The sequence below is a fragment of the Drosophila arizonae genome, chromosome 3 (assembly GCF_054131065.1).
Source record: "Drosophila arizonae isolate 15081-1271.41 chromosome 3, UAZ_ARI_1.0, whole genome shotgun sequence".
Taxonomy (NCBI): Eukaryota; Metazoa; Arthropoda; class Insecta; order Diptera; family Drosophilidae; genus Drosophila; species Drosophila arizonae.
In genome coordinates, this window is record NC_142923.1 from 8,302,818 (window position 1) to 8,329,379 (window position 26,562).

Genomic DNA, 26,562 nt, shown 5'->3' on the forward strand with positions numbered 1-26,562 from the left:
AAAGTTGGAACTTGAAATGGCAAATCCATACAATAAATATATAAAATGTTACTTTCTGTGTCACACCTGAACTAACCTCAAATAAATTTCCCGCACATGTGTCAGGCAGGCAGGCAGGCAAACAAAAGAATGAACAAAGTGCAATCCATATATGTGTGTATGTATGTATGTATTTGGCACTAGGAGTGTGTGTTGAAAAACTTTCTGTTCGATAAGAGACCAGCGGGCAAGACCTGAGGCTGCAGCTGAGTGCTATGCGTCGCATACAGCTCCCCCCCCCCCCCCCCCCCACCATTTTGCCCCTCCAGCAACGCAAATAACCTTCGTCTTGCAGGCGAAACGCAACAATTTCCAATCACTTCCGTTGCAGCGACACAATTTTCTATATTTATACTTTACGACAGCAGTTCAGAAGCTCGTCTTCTCCCTCCCCGTCTAATAAAAAAAAAATCGGGCTAAAGAGGGACAACGAAAAAATGTTGAGAAACTAGCTAAAACAAGGCAAAGAGCGAATGCTCTAAAAAACTATGTTTTGTGAGCTATATCAAAACTGTATATCGAATATCCTTCAAGTAGCAGAAAATTAAAAATTATAAAAAAATAACTACAAAAATAATTTTAAAAAAATTATAATATTTATTTATTCTATATAATAATAAAGCAAAGCAAGAATAGCCAACAAGCTAAGAACAAAAATGAAATTAAATATTAAATTTTTAAAATTTATTTATAATATATTTAAAACATATTACAAATAACTTTAACGCTAAAAATTATTTATAATTTTTTTTTTCTTTTTTTTTTAACATTCCTTACTTTATAGTCAACTGGTCCTCAGTAAGGGTATTTGGCAAGTGGTTTCAATACACGCTTAGTTTATTTTTGAAGCCATCTTCAGTTGGAATTGGTTAGCAACGCCTCCTATTGTTGCCGCTGCTCGCGCTGCCGCTCGACACCACGTTGCGTATGAGTGTTGTCTATGCAACGGAAACTTTGGGAACGCTTCTCTAAAGTGTTGCAAAATGAAAAGTTTTCATGCGCTTTGTTGTTGCAATGATTCGATTTGTTGCGATTGCGTTTTTAGTCTTTTGCATGTGCGCTCCAAAACTTTTGCACCTCCCCCCACAAACCCCACACCTCACACCCATCACACAAAGCGTGGACTCCGTGGGCGGGCAACGGGCGTACGTTGCGTATGCGTATTGTGCTTGGGCCAAGATAAAGCAAGCAATTGCCATGCAAAAACTTTGCACACACACAAATGCCCTACTGGGGCGAGCCCGAGCAGCAATCGAGCTTTGTTCCTTGGATTTATTTTTGCAACTTAAAGTTGCTTCCGTTGCCAACAGTAGCAGTTGCAGTTGCAATTGCAGCGGCAGCAGCTGCTTGTCAATTACGCAGAAAATCACTTTTAAAGTTGCTGCCTGATTAATTTTGGTTGATATGATTTCATAAAATATTACGAATACCACAGTTGTATTTTATTATTTACCCAAGCGTTCTTAAGTGCCCCAATCAACAAATTGAGGCAGTCCCCACAGGAGCTGGAGCCCCATACTCCACGTAACAACAAACTGCCTTACGAGCATAATTATGAATTGTTGTGAGCCATTAAGTTGTGCTTCACAAAAAAAATAAAAATAAATAAAATAAACATAAATAAATAAATAAACATGAAAAATTAAATGCGAGTCGAGTGCAGCATACTCTATAAAACGACTAGAAGGTAGTTTAGGTTTAGGAAAAAATTACTATAAAACTGGAAAGCAAAGTTTATATTCTTCAAAACTGAGTTTAAAGAGAACGTTAAATTTGTAAGATGTTCTTTTATATATTTAAGTAAAATAAAACACAAGGTATTATATATTTAATATCATACTTAAGCCCAATTTTTACTCTTTCTTCTCTTCTCAAATAATTGATTCATATATATTATACCAACTTCGTCTCATTTATAAAACCAATATACCCCTTTATCATTTATTTTGCAAAACAATTAAAATTGTCGCCATGTTGTGGGCTTCCTTCTCTCTCTCTCTCTCTGCCTCCCTCTTCTTCTTCTTCCCTCCTCCACTTGAACATTTACCACTTGAACTTTACATTTATATAAATTTCTAACAATTTTTTCGTAACATTTTTGTTGTTTTCGTAGTAAAATATTCATATAATTTGTTATGTATTTTGTTGTTATTTGCAGAGCGCAAACTTTTCGTTGGCATGCTGAATAAAAAATATACGGAAGCCGATGTGAGGCAACTATTCACGGGCCACGGCACCATCGAGGAGTGCACCGTGTTGCGGGATCAGGTGGGCCAGAGCAAGGGCTGCGCCTTCGTAACATTCGCAACCAAACAGAATGCCATTGGGGCGATCAAGGTAAGTTGTAATAGAGTATGTATATGCTATCAAGTAGTAGATCGTTCGGGGAAAGTTTGTTTAAAGCTTTAAGCCTATCATTTGTGCATAGTATCTGTGTGTGCTTGTGTGAAAGTATCTGTGCTGGCCGCATCGCAAAACTGTCGCAATGATTAATTGCTGTGGCGGCAAGAGTCGCGCATATAAAACACGATGCTCCACGGCAACATAAAGCGAGAAGCTGCAGGCATTTAAAAGCTGCTTAAGCAAATGGATACCCTAAAAGACTATAGATACTGCTATCTAAAATATGTAAAATAAGAGCAAAACTTTTATTCAATAATATATTATATTATTTACACTCCATAGCTGGGGCTCCAAGTAAAAATTTATAGATTTATATTATTATTTATTTTTTATTTTGTTTTCATTTATTATTTTATTTTTATCTTAATTATTATTTAAAATTGAGTGCATGATATTCAAATGCAGTAACTAAGCCACGTAACTCATGAAGTAAAGGACAGAAAACCTATATAAATAAATATAATTCCCTTCAGCTGTCCTTCGTTAACTCTTGATTCCTATTCAAAGATCTATTCATAGTCAACCTCTTTACTCTCAAATATATATGAGAGTATATCCACCAGTTAATTGAAAACTTGTGCATTTCAGCATGCATATAATAAATGCAAGTTATTAGTCTGGCATATCCTATTCACGCCTAAATGACTGAGCATAAGCCGCGTGCAGCTGCAACAACAACAATAGCAACAACAACAACAACAGCGGCAACAGGAAGTAGAAATGCAAGCAAGACGCCGCCGCTGGCAGCGGAAGAAGTCAACGGCAATGCTTTTGCCCGAGCAGAGAGGCAAACAGATTCCATAGCAAAAGCCATGTGCCCCAGCCTGCAATGGTCACACACATGCATACACATTCACACACATACACACACTAACATGTCCACACTAATGCAAGTTTTGTGCCGGAAACAGGGAAAATTACAAACTTCCGACAGGCAAACACAAACACATGTAAAGCACACACCAAAAGCAACTAAAGAGTGGGAGGCTGTGTGTGTGTGTGTACGTTGGGCTGTATTTAGGGTGGACCAAAGTGTGGGCGACTCAAACATGTTGTCTCTGTGTCTGTGCATTGCACATAATTTGTCGCCTTTTGCAAGATGAATGTGTTGCGGGCGAGCTGCATTATATACAAGCACACAAATACATATAAATATATGTATATATAAATGTATATAGCATTACATACATACACATGTGTGTGTATGTATTTGTTGTGCAATTTTAATGCATTTGAAGTCAAATTACTGAATGCGAAGCACGCACCAAGCCAAACGCAATGAGCTGCTGCAGCTGCCTCTGCCGCTGCCTCTGCCGCTGCCTCTGCCGCTGCCGCTGCTGCTGCTGCTGCTGGCCAAATGATTTGGCAAGTCAGCGCTGTTTGGGTAAAAGGAAAAAGGGTTAAGGAGTGCGGGACGCTGAGCTTAAGGGCCAACAACGTAAGGGGCAGGGCAGTAGCTGCAAGTCATTGCCGTCCATTGACGCCTGAAAGTATGCAATGCCGAGCGAGCAAGCGAGCGAGCGAAGAGTGAAATGCATTTAATATTAATGTGCCATGTTTGTAAAGCCAGCAATTTATTTTGCCACAGCCACGCCCACCCAACAATTGTCTCTTCTCCATCTTGGCATTCAGTGGTTACTGCTGCTGCTGTGTATTTTCTTTTTTACATTTTTTTCTTCTTCATTTTTTTTTAAACAAATGATGATACACAATTTCTCATCACATGCAGATTTTGTTCTCGCGCTAATTTGTCAACTGTTTCTGGGCACTTGGCTCGGACTGTAAAGCGGAATTTCATGTTGATTACCAGGTCATTTAACTCGCTTTTTTTGTTTTTTAGCCAGCTGCGCAAAGAGCGAGCAGACAGGCGAAAGAAATGCGGAAGAAAAAAAAGTGTAGCTTTTTTTTTTTTTTTAATATATTTTGCATGTTTTATCGGAGCAACTAAAAACAGAATTTCGCTGGTAATAAGAATTCCTGGTACAACTCTCCACTTACCCAAACGAATTTCTGCTCAGCTTTCAATTAAACCAGACTTGAATAGAAAGCGCATATCTATAATAACCAATAATGCTTATCAATAATTTATGTGCTTCTTTCATCAAGCTTTAACATTTTCTTGCTATACTTAATGAATTCACATCTCGCTGTTCGCATTTCTTTTTGCATGCTTTCTGGCTTGCCAACATGGTTATTACGGCGGGTAACTTTAGCGACCTGTTTAAAAAGTCGGAAATTCGCCTAATTACTTTGTTGCCAGCAGCAGGATGCGACACTGAAAATGCAACAACAGCAACAACAGCAGCAGCAACAGCGGCATCAACAACAACAACAACAACCGTTGCAGTAACAGCAGCAGCCGGTCATAAAAGTCGCGCCACAGCCGCAAGAATTATAGTCAATGTAATTAAAGAGCACTTCTGTTGACTGTGCCAGAACAGAACACCCTGATACCCAGACCCAGGACACTGGATCCAGGCAGTCAGGCAGCCAGTCAGGCAAAACCCAAGAGGCGGCAGCCACAGCAGCCAGAATTTCACAAACTGCCGGCCCGGCCACAATTGAGCGGAAGTTGGCGAGGCTCGTCGCCTGGTCTCAATGATAAAGTCTACATAAACCGGGAAATGACTAAAGTGGCTTGGGCCCATTCCGTTGCAGGCGCTCGGCTCTTACGCCACACCAGCCCGTAGCGCAGCCCGCAGCATCCTCCTCGGCGGAAGTGCATCTAATGCCGCGCGCGATTTGGCCTGGTTTATGTTTTAGTTTCGTGTCCATTTGTTTGTTTTGTGCGGGCTTAGTAAAAGGTGTAAATTAAGTCGCTTAGGCTAAATTGCTGCGGTTTGTAGCAACAGCAACCGGGCTGATCCTCCAACAGGAAGCCTTGGCCAGGCAGCGGCTTTGTTATTGCTCCAGCTTAAGTTCGTGTCATTATTATTTTGTTCCACCCATAAAACTTATGGAAACAGCCAAAGTTGACTCAGTTCTTGCCTGCTTGAGTCTCGGCCGCACACAAATTGCGCTTCGAGTGCCGGCTATGAAGGAGTTGCCACAGACTGAAATTGGTCCAAAGACGTTCGATGGAACTTTATTCGTGTGCCACAGAAGCGGTTTATAAGCCTCTGTAGCTGCGATTCGTAAATACACGTTTGAGTATAGTGATTGCTAGGAAATATGAGCTTGGAATTATTCTGAAGTGAAGCAATTGACATAAATTTATGTCGATGCTCAGTTTAATGTCCTAGATTAATTTTTTCTCATGTGAAATAAATTTTTTTATGACTTTTTCAGTCAAGCAGTCAGCCACTAGTCAATTGATCGTCAATCATTTTAGCCAAACCATCAACCATCTAGCAAGCCTATCATCTATTTCAGTACTCTAATGGAAATCACTCTTCGGCAATCAGACTATCCTTTTTTTCTTTTCACTAAGTATATCAATCAAGTCGAATATTAAATCTATGATTCTGAAAGTCAGCTAGTAAATATACAATTCCATGTCAATAAAGCTAACGATGCAGTCAATCAATTAATTAGTTTATTTGAATATATCAATCAGCTTGAATATATCAGCTAAGTTAATCACTCAATTGGTTCGTCAATCACAATTAATCAACATGTATATATCAGTAATAAGCGAAGAATATATAAATCAATCACCCTATTAGTTAATCAATCGAAATTAATATGGCATCTATCTAGCACTCGATAGGTCAGTTAGTCCTTAATTAAGTTAATTATCTATAATATCAATCAATCAACATATTAATATATATATACTCAATCTATTAATCAATCAGTCATTCAATCAAAGCAGTGTCTTATGTTAATTATATTTATATTATATATACCTGAAATCAATCCGTCAATCAGAATATTCCTCAATCTACAATACACTTACTGTATATACAACCCTCTCTCGCTTGCATCGTTTCAGGCCCTGCATCAGAGTCAGACCATGGAAGGCTGCTCGGCGCCTCTGGTCGTGAAGTTCGCCGACACGCAAAAGGAAAAGGATCAAAAGAAGATGCAACAGCTGCAGGCCATATGCGGCATCAGTGCACTGACACAAACGCCCAGCGGCGCTGCAGCAGCGGCTGCCACGCCCACAGCGAACACCGCCACAGCGCTGATTGCCGCAGCGCCGGCAGCTCAACGCCCGAATCCATCGATGGCCGCAGCGTTGGCCGGTGTGCCGCCGGTGCAGAGTGCTGGCGCTGCAGCACAGACGCCGACGCTCGTCTCAGTGCCGACGACGGCAGCGCTGAGCGCTTCGCTGGCTCCGGCATTGCTCGGCAGCAGTCCGCATCATGCCCAGACGCCTGGCGCCGCGGCAGCCGCAGCAGCAGCTGCCTACCTCAGCGCTGATCCCACGGCTCACTTGCAGCTCTATCAGCAGATGCAGCCCTACGGACTACTGCCGGCCCACTATCTGCAAGGTGAGTGTGCCAGGTTCGAAAAGGACCGAAATAGTTAGTTAATAAGCTCTACCCCCCCCCCCCCCCCCCCCCCCCCCCTCACCTAAAAAAAAGAGTATATCCAATCGGAATGTTCCCTCAGCTCAGATAGTCATTGCCATAAACAGAAACAAAAACAAATCCACAGTGTTTCCTTTTCTACCTCTACCTCTATCTCTGTCTCTCTTTACCTTTCTCTCTCTTTTCCTCTATGTCTGCATTTGTCTCTATATATATATATTTCTCGATTTCTTTGTTTTTACACATTTTGCTCGATAAAAAAATATCCTCAACTATTTCTCGTGTTAATTGCGCGCACTTTGTGTCTTGTTTGTTTTCGTATATATTTTAATTTTTTCTCTATTGCAACCAAAAATCAAGTTTAATTGTTTTATTTAATTGCGTGTTTAGTTTATCTATGCGTTGTACCCATTACCAAATAATTTGTTTAACTCTTTTTCGTATTTATCTATCAATTTATCTGTTTCGTTTTGCCATTGAAATTTCCTTGTTTACATGGAATTTCAATTAGTTTTGCATTTCGTTTTGTGTGTAAAATGTTTTTTTTTTTTTTTTTTTTGAATTTTTTAAGGAGGTAATCAAAAAAGGTTACCAAAGCAGAGGAAATGATTGGCAAGAAAGAATAAGCAAAGAAAACCACATTGAATGAGCTGCAAATTATGTGAAAACTGTTGAGCTGAGTTGAAGAGAGGAAACTTTTTTTTTATTGTTTTTTTTTTAACAATTAATAAATAAATACAAATTCGACTAAGAAAATATAGTATTAAAAAAAATAAATTAAAAAAAAATTAACTAAAATGGTTTGGTTAGTCAACTTTCTTCAATCAAGCTAGTCAAGCTTTAATATATTTTCATTTTACTTTGGGACTGCAGGTAAAATGTTAGATTCATTTTCCACAATATTTCATAGGGCTTCCCGCAAGATAAATGACTTTAAATGTGGCAAACTAAGCGCTCGTACACAGCAGTCATTTGTTGAGCATTTAAAAAAGTAAACAAGAATTAATGTAAAAGTTGCAAATGCCAGCGATTTTTTCTATTATTTTCTTATTATTTTTTTTCTCCGTTAACTCTGTCGTCGTTTCATTTATAACAAGCGACTTCTCGGCTGACACAAAGTCAGCTAAAGAGAAACTAACAAAGACATGAATAACAGTTGGACAGTTGAACAGTTGGACAGGAGGCAGTGTCGAGCACCTACCACCCCTGCAGCCTCCCCTCCATCCCACTCGCATCCAAAGCTGACGTCGCTTCAGTCATTTGCAAGCGACAACTGTAAAATAATTAATTTCAATTTAAGCAAACGAAATTTACATAAATGTAGAACAGAGCGTAACAAAACAGGAGAAAGAAGAGAGAAAAAGAAAAAACAATGTTGAGATATATATATATATGTATGTGTGTGAAAGGCAATGTTAAGGTAGGGCTACGAGTGGGTTTTTGAAGAGCAGGCCGGACTAAAGAGCATGATGAATAAAACAAAAATTCTAATAGGATTAAAAGGTGGACAGGCGCTGGCAATGGCCAAGGCATTGCACAGATTTCAGACCAAAGATATAGCAACAACAACAAAAGGCACAAGCACACAAACACACATATATATATGTACAAAGTTACAGTTACAGACGGACAGCAATACTGCGACACGTACGCGGCGTCAATGTGAACGTGTTGCATATGCAACGGCGCTTCATTAGAATGACCAACATGCCACGCCCATGCCGAACATCACAGCTCTCAACTCTCTGCTCTGTCCGTCCAGCTGTCCAGCCTGTCTGGCCAGTCTCGACGACGTGAACATTTTGCGCATAACAAATCAAGCACAAGAGCTGCCAACTACAACAACAACAACAAGATCTAAAAGAATCACAGACAGCCAAATGTTGAGCGACGCGTGATGTAATTGTACAAAAAAAAATAGATGTTGATGTAATTTTTTTTACATAGGGGACGTTGCGAATGCTCTTTAAGTATTTCTGCAATATAAATAAAATATATTAAATATTAAATTAATATTGTTATGCAATGCTGAAATGCAATTATTTCTTTATGATTTCTATAAGATGCGTCTTTGTAATGCTAATTTTAGATATTCATATTCTGCACAGAATTGAAACAGATTTTTAAAATATTAGTTTCTCGAGTAATTAGTAATTATCAATGTTGAGGCTGAATCTGCATTGGAAACAGCGAGACCAAATTATATCAAGCTATAAAGTCATTCATCATAGATATAAAATAATAGTTAACAGTAAATATAATCTTTTTTTGTTTATGAGACAGAAACTTATAGTTTTTGGGTTCCATTTCAACAAGAATTTTGAAAACCTCTGAATGACTATAATTGACAATGATGATATCTTAATACAATACAAGAAAAATTGATAAAAACAAGAAGTAGTACCCATACGCACAAAGTTCATAACAAAGCCGATGGAGACTCTAGCAATTAGAGTATTCTGCAGCTGGGTGGTGGCAAATGAGGAACAGTTAACGACAACGGTAAGCGGTGACAGCCAAGGGCAGAGATGGGCAGTTAGAGGCAACTTAGAGCGACGTATGCCACTTGAATAACAAATGACTTTTTTTAAATGTCAGCAACGGACGCCGAGACTCAAACTTGGACTCTAAATGGGGGCGCTCCCTGATGGTCAGCAAATGTATGGGACGTGCCTTTTATGTGAGACCAAAAAAAGAGAAAAAAATAGGCGAAATAACAGAGAGTACAAAAAATAGAAATCCGTCTTTTGGTTAAGTGTGCAACCTGTAAATGTGGCAGATTTAACCAATTTACGCTAAAAGTTTCTATGCGGAACTTTTCGCGCTCGCACTTAAGTTGATGGAGGGAAAAAGGGCCAGACATGTGAGGGGGGCATGGCAGTTGCTAATTATTTAATATGGCATGCGAGCATGTGCAAAAACCTTTGGCGTGTGCTTTAGCAATATTTTCATGCAACAGAAATTATGTTTTTGCCCACACTTCTGGCATATTTGGAGTTGCAATTTTTATAAGCCATGCCAAATTCCCGAGGCTGCGCAACATCAAAGACAGCGCTGAGTGAGGCCTAAGAAAGACACAAGAATCGCCAGCGGCGGCATCTAGTGGCAGCAGGAGGCGGGCGTCCATGATACCCAATAGGCTCGGGCCACTGAGAAGGACGCTGGCATGTAAACAAATGCACAAGATAGAAAGGATGAAAAAGTAAAGAAACGAAGGTACAAGTGAGTATACACTGAGAGCAAAAAGGGGTTAAGTGATATAGAAATATTTTTGAGAAGAGAGAGAGACAACAGGTCTAAATCAATTTCAGCCTTATGCTGCAAATCTATTTTAATATATACATATACAGTCGAGTCTCGATAATTTGTAACCCGATAAATCAAATTTCGCGTTCGTTTTAGATAATCCTCGATAATTTCAATTTCTGTGTGAATTGCAAAAAAAACGATCCCATTGCAATTTAAAATTATCAGGACTCGACTGTATATATGTATATTTTAATATTAGAAAATTTTCGTCCAATCTGCTTCAGCTTAAAGCAAAACTCAATATTTAATTCGTCATTTAAAGGTTCTTCTCTAACTGAATATTCACTTGCATAGGGGTAAGCAGCAAATTTTCTCTCTGTGCATTGCAGGCCACAGGTGAAGCGCACTTAAAATTTTATGAAGACGACAAAGCCCCAAAGGCTTAAGCGCGTGATAGCAAAGAGTATAGAAACAGAAACAACAAGAAATGCATTGTCTATGATAGTTAAAATAATGGCTTTTCCAGCAACCAACTTGCAGCTCATTCAAAGTGAAATTTGCTTTAAGAAAAATTGTGAACAAAAAGGAAAATAGATAAAAATTTGAAAACGAAGAAGAAGAGTAACAAAATTTTGTGAAATTAGCAAGGAAGGTATCTAGAAACGTTGCCTGTTTTGTTGAATGTTGTGCCCCATGTCTGTGTTCATCAATATTTGTGGGCATGCCACATATACAAACACATTTACACACACACACACACACACGCGCGCATATGTAAACACACAACCACACACGTGCCTGACAGTCTATGTGTCGCTCGCTCCTTCCCTCTCCCTCTATCGAGTACTCCACCTCCATGTTCAGCAGTCCTGCGTTTTGTGTAGCTGCTTGCCAACTAATTTAGTGAGAGCTCGTAAGATTCTGTTGCAACCCCAACAACAGTTGGCCGTTGGTTAGCGCCCTAAAAAACTACCGCCACGCCTTTCATTTCGAGCAGCCTTCTTACTTTAGAGCCTTTTAATGCAAATGCATAATTATTAATTTATTTTTAATTTAATTATTTAGCTATTACTATATGTCTAACTGCATTTGAAATTGAATTTATGTCTATGCGTTATTAGTAATTTTATTAAATTTTTATTTTCAATTTTTATTTGCTCCTTATTTTTTATCAAAATTGTCTTTTATAATTTGTTCAATTTGTTACTTTGGTTGTATTATAAATTTTCATTTTTATGATTTTTCTTTTTATGATTTGGTTTTTTATTTATTTTTTTTTTTTATTAATTTCCTCTCCTTTTTTAATTTGTATGCCCTTTTATGTTAATTTATGTTTTATGATTTGTATGTTATATATATTTACATGAAAAACGAAAAAAAAAAAACAATTTCAACAAAATTAATTTTTAATTTCTTGTAAATGTAAATAATCCAATTGGGTGTGTGTTTTCTTCTATGTTTTTTATATATATAAATATTCGTTGAACATTTTTTGGTATGTCTATGATTGACTCTGTGGTCATGTACAAAAACAAATCAATCAATCAATCAATCAATCAACCAACTCAACCAAACCTTACAACCATAAACCAAAACTCAAAACTGTAAAAAAAAAAAAAAAAAAAAAAAAAAAAACAAAATATGGAAACTGAAAACAGGACTAAATTTCCACCCACCGGATAACAGTGCCCACCACAGCCAACACGGCCCATCATCCGGCGCTGTCGGCAGCACAGCAGCAGCAAATCTATCGGCTGCAGGCGCCGCCGCCGCCGCAGCTGCAGCAGCAGCAGCAGCTGTCGCCGGGTCACCCGCATCAGCAGCAGCAGGCGCACCACCCCCAACATCATCATCATCTCTCCCACTTGGCATCGCATCACCAGCATCCATCTACAGCGGCGGCGGCAGCAGCGGCAGCTGCAGCGGGAGTCTCGCTGCCGCCGGGCATGCTCCTGGCACTGGACTGCTCGCCAATGCATCCATGTCTATGCAGAATCTGGTAACGTTGTTCAATGCTAACCAGCACAGCAACAGCAGCAGCATCAGCAGCCTCAGTCACAGCCATCGCCTCCACAGCAGCAACAGCAACAGCAACAATAGCAACAACAGCCACATACCCAACAGCAGCAACATTCTCAATAGTCATCAGCGTCAGCTTGGTGCCAGCTTCGTGCCCAACGCTGGACAATTGGTCACGCATGCGCATCACAATTTAAGTTTGGCACAGCTAATGGGCGTGGCACCGCCACCGCCGCCAGCGGGCGCCAGCCAAGCGCTCACGCTGAGCGCGCTCTGTAAGTAGATGACAATCTCATTGTTTGTATATGTGTTTATGTGTATGTATGTATGTATGTCTGTATGTGTGTGCGGGCGTGAATGTGTGTGTATATAACTGTTAACTGTCTGTATGAAAATGTGTGTACTAAAAGTTGATTTACAAGAACCGCCTGCACTACCACCCACACACACCCAAGACACGCCTCCAAATTCCTGCAGCTATATGTCGCCTGCATGCGCCTTACCCTGCTCCCCCAACAAATAATAACCCGAATACTAATCAAATAAATAACCCCAAGCTGAGGCTACACAAAACAGCTACTTCCAGAAGTATGTTACATCAAAACTAATTGCAAGTACAATAAAAATATTCCTAAATTCCAAGAAAAACTAAAAAAAAAAAACGAAATATATCATTTATGTGTTTTCAAAATAATATTCGGATCATATGAAATGATTAAAAGATTATTTTTGTTTATTTAACAAAAACTTCACAAGCGAAAAAAAGGAAAAAAAAAAAACAAAACAAAAAATTAAATGCTGTTAAAAGTTTTGTTTCTAATAATATAGCGTTTAGATATGAAGCAAATTCAATGATTGATTTAAATACTTTCAATTTAGTTCACAAAAAGTGTATGCATATATAAAGTTTTCATAAGATAGATTTTAATATCCAAACTAAAATACTTAAGAAGATACCCATGCCTAAAATATCAGGAGATATTTCTTGAGATTATTCAACTCTTTAATTTATTTTAATTAAAAATACAATCCAAAGGCATATTTTCTTGTTTTATACTATTTCACCCATCAAATTGAATAAGTTCAAATACGCCCATGCAACTTGATTCTAAGCCATTCACCTGAAAAAAACGCCCACCAGCGGCCTATTGTTAATTAAAAACACATGCAGTCGTAGGTCCCCGCCCTCCTTTCCACTTGTGTGTTGCCCACAAAATTCTAGCTAGTTTTTATTTACACATTCTGTCAATAAAAATTGTTGTGCCATAACAATAACAAAAAAAAAAGCGTTGAACAATTTTACAATTTTGACACAACAAAAAATTGAAGCTAAAAACAAAATGGAAAAAAATGTAATCGTGCAACTGACAGAAAAAAAAATAGATTTTGATTGCAATATAAAAGAAAACGAATATAGTAGAAAAAGCCAGCTACCCTAAAAATTTGTAAATTGTATTATATGACAAAATTATTTAAAATTTGCTTTAGCAGTAATAAGTAAAGTATATAGATGATAATTCTTATCGACTACTCAAAAACTTCATCTTAATCTTACTAGATCGTGAATGGCAACAAACAAAAAAATAAATTGGTGTAATCAACTCCTCTATTGAGCACGAATAATAATAATTGCAAGGGTAACTGACAGTCTTTTTTTTTATCATTTTAATGAATTTTTTTAGAAATGTTCAATGGAAATGTGATTACCTTAACCATCCGATTTTTCGTCACAGTAGTGAGGTACAATACGAGTATTGTAGTTTAATACGAACTATTTCAGAAAATTTAGAATACATATTTCAGTAGGATTTAAAGGATTAAAAAAATCTTTATGAACAAAACTACTTAAATTGATAGATCAGTTTTTTAGTATTTAATAGACAAAAAATAAGAATATTTTCCAACACTGATTAGAGAAAGACCTTCAATCAATATATTGTGTAACACGCCACGGGGCACTTGAAAAAATAATATCTCTAAATTGTGCAGGAAACGCAATAAAATAAATACTGAGCGTAAAAAATGAAAACTCATAATTTGATGGTACATAAAAAATTTTAGCCATGTTTATGATGATTTTCATCTCGTTTTTTTGTTCGCATGGCGAATGCACATGAAATGCAAAACTTTCATTGCGCTGTTTGTTTCTTTTTGTTTGTTATGTATTACACGTATGTAAATAACAAAAGAAACGAGGAGAAAACGTAAAAACGTAATAAATTTTTAGTAGATTACAAAAATTTTTCCCTATCAGTGTGTGCCTGTGTGTGCGTGTGTGTGTGGGTGGGTGTGTGTGTGTCTGTGTTGCACAAAGCAAAAGGCCAGGTTAAGGGGATTTGGGTTTTGCTGGTATGGGCGCTCAGCTCAATTAAAAAACAGGCGCCGTGCGCACAACAAAGGCTAACAACAAATTTTTTATGCTACAACAAAAGGATATGAAATTTAATAATGCAGGCGAAAAAAATGCACAAATAAAAAAACAACAGAATGAAAAACAAAAACTAAGAAAGAAAATAAATTGCATTATTGGCACGTCGACGCTTTAATACACTCAACTACAGGACAGTTTTATATGAAAAGCTTGCTACTAGACTTAACATTAGAATAGAATGAAACAACTATATTCTATATAGTCTATGCCTCATCAAAAGATCTAGAACATATAAATGAATTTATTTTTCTTTTATGCCTTGCACGTTTCATAACAAAACAAGAATACCCTACAATAGGGCATAACAAAGGAAAACGCCAGGGTCAAAATATATTAAGCGCGGTTTCCATATGCGTTAACTCAGCTCTGCCACATAGAGCACTTGAGTGTTTATGTGTGTGGTTCTCTATATTCTCTATGTATGTGTGTGCGTGTGTGTGTGAGTGCATGGGCGTGCTCATAAGTTTCTGTCCTTGCCTCTGTTTGTCGTGTAATTTGTATTATTTTTTCCTTTATTGAACAACAGCTTGCATAAACTTAAACAACATCATATTTTACATAATTTTCTCTTTCCCCTAGCGCAGCGTCAATTTGGTGAACATTTTCTTAAATATTATTTTAAAATTATCGAAAAATCTAAAATTCTAGGGCCACCCAGCGCCGCAGATCCCTATGGCACCAACACCTTTACCGGCTTATCCAACGGAGCTAGTGCCGCAGCAGCCGCCTATGGAGCCGCACAGACGCTGAATGCCAGCGCCTTGCAAGCCGCCGCAGCGACCGTGGCAGGCAAACAGATCGAGGGTAAGTGAACATACAGTGAATGCTCCTTAATAAGGAATTTGAGTAATTGAAAGATGGGATGGAACACAAATAAAAAACTTATTGGGCTGAGTAGATCTTGAGCTGATTCATAATAGCATAAAATGGAAGAGGTTTTTTCTGCGATGTAATATAAAGGCAAGAATCATTAATTTGAGTAGATTATGAGGTGATCAATGATAGAGTTTCGTACATGTTAATAAATTGAGACTTATTACGAATTTCTCAGCGTAGATCAGCGTAGACTATAGATCAATATAGACTCTGGATTGATTAGCTATAAATAACACTATAGACTTTGGTCATGTTACTCATCAGTCAGCACTTTAAGTAGATCACAGATGAGCATGTAAATTAAGAATCCAATCCATCAGTCGTTAATCATTGAACAGAATATGACCTCAGCACTTATTAATTCAATAGTCAGCAAGTTATTAATTGATTGATCGATAAAGAATATGGCTCGATCGCTAATCACTCTATCGATCAGTTAGGTACTAGTAAAACTACTTGCATAACATGTTAATTAATCTTTACCTTGACTTGATGGATAATTATAATTTTTGGCAACAATCAGAGATTTCATAGATTTTTACTTTAGTTTTCGCATTACCCATCCCCTTGTGGAGCATTCACTGTACTAGCGATCTCTTAAACTATTCGGTAATTATAATTATCTACCACTTCAATTACAGGTCCCGATGGCAGCAATCTGTTTATCTATCATCTACCTCAGGAATTCATAGATACCGATCTCGCTTCGACATTTTTGCCCTTTGGCAATGTGCTATCGGCCAAAGTGTTCATCGATAAGCAAACAAATCTATCGAAATGCTTTGGCTTCGTTTCCTACGACAATCGGCATTCAGCTGATGCGGCCATACAAGCAATGCACGGCTTTCAAATAGGCACAAAGCGCTTGAAGGTGCAGCTAAAGCGGCCTAAGGACTTGGGCAAGCCCTATTAAGCAGCTAACTGAGCGTGATCTAACGCCGATAAACACAAATCCCCAAACACAAATAGAAATAGATTAGTTCCATATTGTGCCTTTTAGCGTGACATGTTTTCGAAACCAAAGGACCAATTAATAAAATCTATCTAATATTAAGCAAACACCAAAAAAAAAAAAAAAAAAAAAAAAAAAAATGCAACAATTAAATAAACTGGGGGCACAAAAACACAATTTTTTCATTGCACAAAACAAAAAGTGAATAGAAATATACAAAATATGAATATTCAAATAGAAATATTTACACAAAAACCAACCAAAGAAGTAGCTTAAAAGTTGCATCCTTTTGTTGTAATCACTTTTGCTGAAAAACACAATTTCTAATGCATTAAATGTTATATTCATGTGTGGTTGGCAAAACAAAAAAATTCAAAGCTAATACAAAAAAGTTCACAAAAAACTGAGCTGCGTTGTGGCGCCAAAGTATTTTCAAAGCCAAATAGTTAAGCAAAAATGAATGAAAAAATTAATGTGGGAAAATCAATTAAAAATTCGCAATCAAAAATCACATAGTAAAAAAAAATACAAAAATATTATACTTAATTAATTTGTAGTTTTTAGCAATAAAAAAAATGTTTTTCGATTTGGATAAAGAAAAATATTTGATTGCAAAACAATATCCAGATAAGCTCTGATAAATATTTATATATATATTTAAATATATATACATTCATATTCACATATACATATATATATTTATATAGATAAATATGTTAATATATTTTAGTAGTCATAGCTCTATGGCACACACAAAAACATTCGAAATTCCGTTCGTAGCGCACGCACACTGCAATCTGAAAATGAAATCCACTTTTAAGCATTAATAAAAGAAAGGGGAGAACTCCTAGCAGCTACTTAGCTTTAATACTTCACACAATCATTTGCTTATGTCTGTCGTACTATAAATCAAATAATAAAATCCCAGAAAATTGTTTCTTGAAGCTAGCCTAAGCAAAAGCTATAAAATAATTCTTACTTCGTCACCAACAAGAGCCTAATCATATCTTATATATTTTATTTAATAGTTATAAACTATTATGTTAAATCATTCAAATTATTATTATAAAACAAAAAGTGTACTTAAATTTTACAAATGCATAATTCAGTAATATGGATGAGTTGATCTAAAGATTTATTACATATTTAGTGAATATTAAAAGTTAACTTTATGAATATTTTAAAATAAATGCAAATAAGCAAACGGTTCAATAAAATAAACATTAAAATAAAAATAAAAAAATTACTAAAGCTTGTATTTAATTTTAGAACGAAAATATGTTTATTTTCTGCCAGGAGCCAGGAAGTTCCTAAGTCCTTGCCAAAGCGATTTAGTTGAGGGATCTTAACACATTTATGCGATTGTTCGTGCATTTTTTATGTGTCCTGACAACTCAACTGGGCGCTGATAGCCCAAAGGAGTCGCTGAGCTGGTCAACGAGCCACATAAATCAAAAACTGCCAACAGCCACGCCCCATCGCCTCTCGCGCACACCATCATCTGTTCGCGTTGCTGCTGCAATCCAAATGCTGGCGTTAACGCATGAAATATGCATATGCATATGGGGGAGAATAGCAGGATATGTTTGACTATAAGAATGCAACTGCTGTGCAGATGTTCGCTGCATTCCTTGCCATTTTTTATGCACACCCACATAGACGCACACATACACTCTCTGCTTGACCCCCAGCAGAATTTTACTGTTTGGCAGGTCAAAGCAAGCACTGTTCAAACTTCAAGCTGTTTCCTGTCGTTGCCTTGCCTGCTCGCCTCAAACCTCTCAGTTTGCTCGACGTTGTGCAGCACATCAAAATAAAAAGAAATAAAAAAAATATACGTATATATATTACTAAAAAAAATTGAAAACATATTCTATTCTATAAAGGAAAACTCAAAATGGCTGATAAGGATAAAGAAAAAAATAATTATGTAGAAGATGAAGAGGAGCCGCCACAGCGGGCAGAACGCGTAGATCAGGGCACTCAGCGCTCGGGTCGTCGCCCACTGCCGCCGCCACGCCCACAGCGTAACCAGGCGCCAGACGAGGAGCCGCCATCCCCTAGTGGTCGCCATATAATCCTGCCGCCGAAAGTTAACGAGTCGCAAGATCACACTGCTCCAGGCTCGCCTAGCCCATCCACCCAGCCGCTGACCACAGAACAGGCGTCCCCACCACTAAAGACGGGCATAGCACGACTTTTTAGGCGTAAACAGATCTACGATGGAGATCGCGGCGAATCAAATACCGAGCCTGAAACTAGACGTAGATCAATATCTGACAGACAGGGCATGAGAACGAAAGCATCGCGCATTCTGTATACAACCGACGAGGAGGTGCGCGATGCACTCATGGAATTTGCCGTCTTTATCATATTTCTCGTCTTAACTTCTTTGGGTGAGTAAAATAGTTCTGCTTCTGTTTTAATTCAATAGCTCTAGCTTTAGGATTTCTTTTGATACATTTTGTTTCCGCGTCTAATTAATAAATACTGTGTTCAATATCCATTGCAGTCACGCTCTCAGTTCGTCATCCCTACATGTTCTATTTTAATGATACGATAAAGAAACTTTTCACAACCCGTGATATGATTATAGTTCCCTCGGTCACTATATCATTTGAAAAGATCCTGACCATACCGGACTTTTGGGACTATTTAGTCTATAATTTTTTAGTAAATCTACACGGCGATATGACAGGCATAAACTCGAACCTTCAACAAATTGACAACCCAGATGTTTCGATAACTGAACCTGGAGGTGGACCTGGAGGTGGACCTGGAGGTGGACCTGGAGGTGATCCTGGAGGTGGATCCGGAGGTGGACCCGGAGGTGGACCCGGAGGTGGACCCGGAGGTGGACCTGGAGGTGGACCCGGAGGTGGACCTGGAGGTGAACCTGGAGGTGGACCTGGAGGTGGACCCGGAAGTAAATCTGAAGAAGACCAAGTTGTTAATGACGATAACCCAATACGCAAAGATAAACGTCAAGCACATACGGGGAACACAACGAATCTGCTAGGTAGAGTCTTTTTGCATGAGAACCTATTGCTGGGACCGCCCCGACTGCGGCAGATACGTGTGCGCAAAGATAGCTGCAATGTTAACGATGCCTTTATACGTTACTTCAACACATGCTATGCAGAGTATTCATCAGGAACGGAGGAGATTGTAGACTATCACATGGGCACCCCATTTAGAACGATGAAGGACTTAGACTCGACTCCCTTGTGGACACAATTGAATTTTTATCGCACTGGCGGCTATACCGTCGACTTATCCTTTAGTAAGCAGAAAAATCTACGGACTATCAAAAGATTGATGAATGAACATTGGCTGGATCGCGGCTCGCGGCTTTGCCTGATCGAGTTTAATTTATATAACGCAAATACAGATATATTTCAGAGTGTAAAGTAAGTTGATGCGGGATATTATATCATATTTACAAGCATTTTAATTGCTTAGATCTTGCCCAAATGTATTAAATTCTCGATCTCGGGACATTTAAGAGCAGGAGATTTATATTGATATAAATATATTTTATACTAAAAATCTAGAATATTTGTACATATACAATATATTCAGCTTATAAGATCTAGCCGAAAAGTTTAACTGTCAACAGCGTATCTAAAAGTCAGCCACGTCCAACACGATGTTTATTGCTCATATTCTTGTTGATTTCAATTTATAATCTTTTCTAGATTTATTGCGGAAATACCGCCTACTGGGGGTGTCATACCTCAGAGTCAGCTGCAGACCGTGAAAGAACTCTCATTTTTAACTGATCGAAGTCTGTCCATGACCTGCGTAATTATATTTTGGTATGTTATGGTTGTATACTACACCATTTCGGAAATAACTGCAATACGCAGAATTGGCCCCAAGAATTACTTTAAGTCAATAATGAATATACAGGATTTACTTATATTGGTCGTACGTTGCAACCGAATATTACATAATTTCCGACTCAATAAATCTCCTACCATGTATTTTAGTTTGCATATCTGGCTATGATCTATAACGTTTGGCACATGTTTAAGGTGAGTGGAATTGTAGATGCATTAAAGTCCAAAGAAAAGTACCTGAGTTTGGATACTTTATGTTTGTGGAATACTATATATGTGGATATGATGGCCATTTTGGCATTTCTCGTTTGGGTTAAGATCTTTAAATTTATTAGTTTCAATAAGACGCTCGTGCAGTTTACAACGACATTGAGACGTGTGAGTAACAAATGTGATATAAGAAATTACTAGGAGCATCTAAGCATCTAAACAATTTCCTATCATATTTAGTGCTCGAAGGATTTGGCTGGCTTCAGTCTCATGTTCGGCATCGTTTTTCTGGCATATGCCCAGCTGGGTCTCCTGCTGTTTGGCACTAAGCATCCAGATTTTCGCAATTTCCTGACATCTATTTTGACCATGATACGCATGATTCTGGGCGACTTTCAATACAATCTCATTGAGCAGGCTAACCGTGTGCTGGGACCCATTTACTTCCTCACTTACATTCTGCTGGTCTTCTTTATTCTGCTGGTAAATATTGAGATATTTATTACCAAAATGCCACTGATCATTTTTTACTATTTTAGAATATGTTCTTGGCCATCATCATGGAAACGTACAATTCGGTAAAGAGTGAAATAACTCAGGGTCGCAGTCAGCTGGGCGCATATGTCTATAAGAAAATTTCAGCTTTCTTCTATATGATTAGACACTGTGGACGCAAGCGTCAAAATCAGGTCCTGCCACAGCCGACTGAAACCGAAGAAGATTTAGGCACTGATATGGCTAACAATCCCTACCAACCGAGGGAAAGAATTCATTTACGCAGAAATCTAACGGAAGCCGAGTAATTGAATATAGCAAAAGTTACAGTTATAATTTTATTATATCTATGTATTTTTGTTTTCTATAGGGCGCACTATTTCGCAGATGTACCTAATGAAGTCAGGAATAAGGATATGTACCGGTAAGTACCGAATCATTTCTTTACATATATTCGAAATTCATCTACTGTGTCAATTTCCTTCAGTCTCAACAATCGCGTTTCTTTGCTGGAGGAAATTCTGGAACAGCTGGTTACCAATATGGATACCATTTTAAAGCGGGTGGAAAGCGAAATTAAGAAAAACAAATGAAGCTGGGTCTATAGAGTTTCTGTAGCTTTCAATGATTAGTTTTAAATAAAGTAAAATATGTATTTAAATGAACAAAATTAAATTTGTTAAGTTCCACTCGCTGAGCAGCAGCAACAGCGGCAGCCAAGCGAAGAAGCCACAGAAACCTCCAGCGCTAATCTCTGCCAAATCTGCCCTAACGGGAGTTTCAAAGCATTGCCACCTAATGTGTATTTAGTTGGAGAACAGACTGCGGAATAGCGTGCCAAAAGGACATGTGGCCCACGCGCGGGGCGCATCATTAAGTATCTGGCGTTTAGGACCAGGTTGCTGGTATACTAGGGTACAAACACTTCTAGCCACCATGTTGCGGTTGTGGCACGTGTGTGTGTGTGTGTGCCCAACAGCAACATCTGTGCTGAAAACCAAAGGGTGGCAGAGTTATGAAATAACTTGTATATACAAATTGAATTTAAAAACGTGCAAATAAGGCAACGAAATTTAAAAGAAAATAATCGCAATAAGAAATGAAATATGTTCAAAGAAACATAACAATTTTAAAATAAATCGAAAATATTAAAACTGCAGTGTAAACATGAGTTTACTTTAAATTTCACTCAAAACTCTTCAAATAATGTTAATTAACACAGGAATTTCAAGATAACAGAAATGTTGTTTAACTGCAGTGAAATCAATACAAATATGCAATAAGCAAATCTTTACATATCAAATAGATTTTACTTAACAACCATACTCGTATTATTCCACTTTTGTAAATACAAATACAAAATACAAATTGAAAACTTGCCGTCGAGGCTCAACAGGGAGCTGCTATGTAAATACAAAAGCGAGCAGAGAACTGAAGCAGACAAATTGCGCTGGCAGCACTGCCGCCATCGCTGCCGCCGTCAATTGCCACTTGAAAAGGCGCCAATTGCCACAGGGTAACTAGCGGGCGGCAGTGCGGCATGAGGCAATGCCATAATTACTTACCTTTATGCTTTATGCATGCACAGAAAAATGTTAAAATGTTGCTGCTGCTGATCGTCATCATCGTCATAAAGATGGCGATGATGATGCCAGCCGGTTGGCAGCGGGCCAGTTGAAGCGGCATTGCCCAATGTGCTGCTCAAGCCCGTCCCCCATAATGTACAAATATGTCGGCCACTTGTGCATTCAATGGGCCTGCGATTCGCCCAAACAACAGCAGCAAAATGAATACGAAAAAAAAAGCCAAAAAATCTAAATGCTCAACTAAACAAGTAAGAAAGCTCTAGTCGAGACTGCTCGACTACGAGATCCCCTGAACACAAGAAACACACACACATACACAAACACATACACACACATACACAAACACATACACACACAAGCACCCACGCATAAACACGCATGGGCTGCAGTGTGCGCTTACTATGAGAACTTAATTGTTTAATAACTTTTTTTGTGGACGTACGATCTTCATGAAACTTTAAGATTATGATTATACCATGGATATGCATGTAATTGCCAAAGCACAAGTCTCTAGTATTTGAAATACGCGTTTTACAAAAGTGAGGGTGAGGGGGTGAATTTAGAGGTGGGGGGTAAATTTTAAGAAAAACCGAAATTGTATAAATTGCATATAAGCATATATAAAAAATTTGGAGACTCTAGCAATAAAGGTGTAGAAGATATAATTTTATAACTGGTTTTCGATAAGGTTTTTCATCGATAAAAAAAGATCGGGATGAGTTATCGAATTTTAATGATAAACTCGATATCCGCGCTGTAATTACGAACATTTTACAAAAAATTTGAAGTCTCTAGCTCTTATATCTTCGGAAATCGACGCGTTCAAACATACGGACAGACGGACAGACGGACAGACGGACAGACGGACAGACGGACAGACGGACAGACAGACAGACGGACAGGGCCAAATCAACTCAGCTCGTCACCCTGATCAAGAATATATATACTTTGTGGGGTCTGCCACGCCTCCTTCTGCCTGTTACATACATTTCAACAAAACCATTATACCCTGATTTCCCATTTTCAATGGGTTCAGGGTATAAAAATGCCCTGCTAACAGCAAGGCGTTACATACGTATATGTGTGGATAAAGCTTTCAATACTTACATAAGTCTGCACATACGATGAAATTTACAGCAATTGTGCTTCTCTTTCTATTCACTCTGTTCCGCTCTAACTGCTACACGATGCAGTATACCCCAACAATGTTGGGCAAAGGGTATAGAAATATTCGTAAAGTGCCTGCACACAAGCGTAAGTAAAATGAAATTGATGCGTAAATATTAAAACAGGTAAATATATAAAATGAAATGGCAAAAACTACAACTGCTTTACTGCTATTTGCACACAACATAAATCAACAGTGCTTTAAAGATATCAATTCTATTAAATACGTACATACGTGCACTTACACATATAACACACAGACACACACATACGCTGAGCAATATGGCGTCTGCACACATAATTATTTGTAACTGTACTATTTTTTTCAAGTTGACATTTGTCGTCTCTCCTCGCTCGCTTACTCAAATGATATGCATATCAAAATGTTAATTTCTTCCTCTTGGTTTGCATAACACTGTTAACGTTTAAACTAACGACTTTTCTGCAGACAGAAATCTGTTAAAAATCCAACTACCAAACAAGAGACAGTACAAAAAACAATTTAAGCAGCTTAGCGGCCACTGACTTTTAAAATTATATATGCAATAGGCCCAAAGGATAATGCGTAATTAACTGGCCATAAGTTAACCATTAATTAAACGCACAACTCATTAACAGCAGAGAGATATTAATCAAGCATGTTTTTTATGCATACACTTTATTAACACTGTCATCATTTCCAATGCTACAACAGCTATCAAACATTGCATAAAATGTAATGAGACCACTTATGTGTGTAGGTAAACATTTGTCAATTGTCCAGCTCATTCCAAAGTGAAAGTGGAACAGTTTCTGTTCCACAAAATTAGATCACAAACTGGTACCGAAACTGAAACTCTACCCACGGAAGTTTGTTGCATTTAATTTTAGTCTAGAGGTCTTCGACGTGGCTATAAAGCAACTTGGAATTCAATTCACTGAGAATAGTAATTATCCACCTTAAACTTTGCATACAATGACAGATCAGTTAACTGGAAAACATCGAGAAAACCAGCAAAAGTTCAGGAATAAATTATCATTCCACAGGACAGTTCAGATCTTAAGTCGCGTTCTATATCACATCTGCCGTTTCTGTGCATTCGGATACTTTAAGTACAATACGGACACAAACAAATTATTTATATGTCCATATGGGGCCTTTACAAAATACTTCACCAGGATTGTCAAAATATTTCTTATACTTGTGGATTATGCTAATTATGTTTTTATAGTATTTACGTTCCTTACTCATTACTTTCATAACAGGTCGATATATCGTAGTGGATATAATTTTTATCTAGAAATGTTAATATACACCTGTGTTAATTGGCTGTTTGTAAACCTTATGATCTTCCTACACAGCTGGACATATAGTATCTCCTGCGTTGCTGTGATCAACAAAGTGCTGGAAATACATAGGACTATGATATCATCCTTTAGTTATTCATATTTTACTATTGAACATAATCTACTGTTGATATCTTTTTTCGAATTTGTATTCACTATTATTCAACTGTGGAATCAAATAATGAGGTATACCTGTATGCTTGTCTTCAAATACCGAATAATATTATTCGAGCTATTTTATTGGGCGTACTTTCTATATCAGTTGATCCTAATAGCCTGGCATCGGGTATTACTGAGTGCCATAAAAGCTTGTAAAAATAGAAACCGAGATCGTAAACGACTAATTTATATATATAAAATGTATTTTCGTATATGCAAAGTGCACGGCGAGGTTACAGAACTCTGGTTACGCATATCGGAAGCCCTTTTGGGTTGTATAACCATGTTATCCGCCGATATTTCGGAGGAGCTATATGACGTTATCTACCAAGAAAAGAGCACTGCGGAGAAATGGAAATTCTTCATTGTTTTAAAAGCTGGGAACTGCATAGCTCCATTTCTAAAAGTTTTTCTTTTAGGTCTATGTACTGTTCGTATAGAGAACCTAACAAAACTTCTAAGTGACCACATTTATATAACTGAACTTTACTGGTCAAAATCGTATTATGGGCTTGAAAAAGAGTCATATATGAAACTGCTGGATGGTCAGGTATTGTATTATTTTGAATATTCAGATCAGTTAACGTTACATCTCATTTCCAGTTCTATTGCTTCTGTCTTCAGCAACACACCAGTCCGATCAGAAATCACATATGGCACAGGGGACAATCTATTAATATTGAATTTCTTTTACTATTTATATGGATAGCTTTCCTGAATGCAATGTCAAATTTACAGTATGCTCTAACAGTGCAAATGGCTATGAATACCTTGTATTGATATACTAAAGACCTTATAGACTCCGAAAATTTTCAATTTGTTTTTCAAATGATTTATGTATGAATTAATATGTATAATAATAATAATAATAATAATTTGATAGCTAGAGTCAAAGCTCAGATGCGGAACTGCTCCCTCTTGGCTACCGGATATAATTTTTATCTAGAATGCCTAATTTATACCAATATTAAGTGGCACTTTATAAAAATAATTATCTTCCTTCATAGCAAGAAAAATAAAGAAACCTGTTGTTGCGATCAAAAAGTTATTGGAAATACATAAGACTATGATAAAATCGTTTAGTTATTCATATTTCACAATTGACTATCATGAACTTTTCATATCTTTTTTCGAATTTGTATTTACTATTATTCAATTGGGGAATCAAATAATAATATTATTTGAGATAATTCACTGGGCGTACTTTCTATACCAGTTGATCCTTATAGCCTAGCATAGGGTATTGCTTAGTGCCATTGAGTGTGCCTCTTACAAGTGCAAATATCACTGAAACAGCAGGAAAACAATTTAAGCTGCTGTTCGACCATTGAAT

General features: G+C 37.6%; 2 protein-coding genes across 8 annotated transcripts in view; both read left to right on the top strand.

The window, feature by feature from the left end:
* The window catches only part of bru2 (bruno 2), a 72,100-nt gene extending 53,999 nt beyond the window's left edge, over positions 1–18,101 (top strand). For 6 of the 7 annotated variants that reach the window (XM_089465794.1, XM_089465793.1, XM_089465792.1 and 3 more), the window contains exons 6-10: positions 2,198–2,376; positions 6,377–6,878; positions 11,825–12,460; positions 15,265–15,420; positions 16,134–18,101. In XM_089465794.1, coding sequence (XP_089321920.1) covers positions 2,198–2,376; positions 6,377–6,878; positions 11,825–12,460; positions 15,265–15,420; positions 16,134–16,405 — 1,745 coding nt within the window. In that variant the 3' untranslated portion in view covers positions 16,406–18,101. The remainder of the gene's footprint in view (positions 1–2,197; positions 2,377–6,376; positions 6,879–11,824; positions 12,461–15,264; positions 15,421–16,133) is intronic. The other variant, XM_018002763.2, reaches the window with a different exon arrangement.
* Positions 18,102–18,191: 90 nt separating this feature from the next.
* Pkd2 (Polycystic kidney disease 2) lies at positions 18,192–21,652 on the top strand. Its single transcript, XM_018002745.2, has 8 exons — positions 18,192–18,840; positions 18,957–19,854; positions 20,143–20,374; positions 20,437–20,664; positions 20,737–20,979; positions 21,036–21,295; positions 21,362–21,415; positions 21,479–21,652. The coding sequence occupies exons 1-8, from the start codon at positions 18,342–18,344 to the stop codon at positions 21,582–21,584; spliced, it is 2,520 nt and encodes an 839-aa protein (XP_017858234.1). The 5' UTR covers positions 18,192–18,341; the 3' UTR covers positions 21,585–21,652.
* Positions 21,653–26,562: the final 4,910 nt, after the last annotated feature.

What these genes read in the sequence shown, in the direction of transcription:
- Pkd2 (XM_018002745.2), top strand. Translation starts at nt 18,342, where the DNA reads ATGGCTGATAAGGATAAAGAAAAAAATAATTATGTAGAAGATGAAGAG. An exon ending in GATATATTTCAGAGTGTAAA is followed by an intron (nt 19,855 to 20,142) that starts GTAAGTTGATGC and finishes AATCTTTTCTAG; the next exon opens with ATTTATTGCGGAAATACCGC. An exon ending in TGGTCTTCTTTATTCTGCTG is followed by an intron (nt 20,980 to 21,035) that starts GTAAATATTGAG and finishes TTACTATTTTAG; the next exon opens with AATATGTTCTTGGCCATCAT.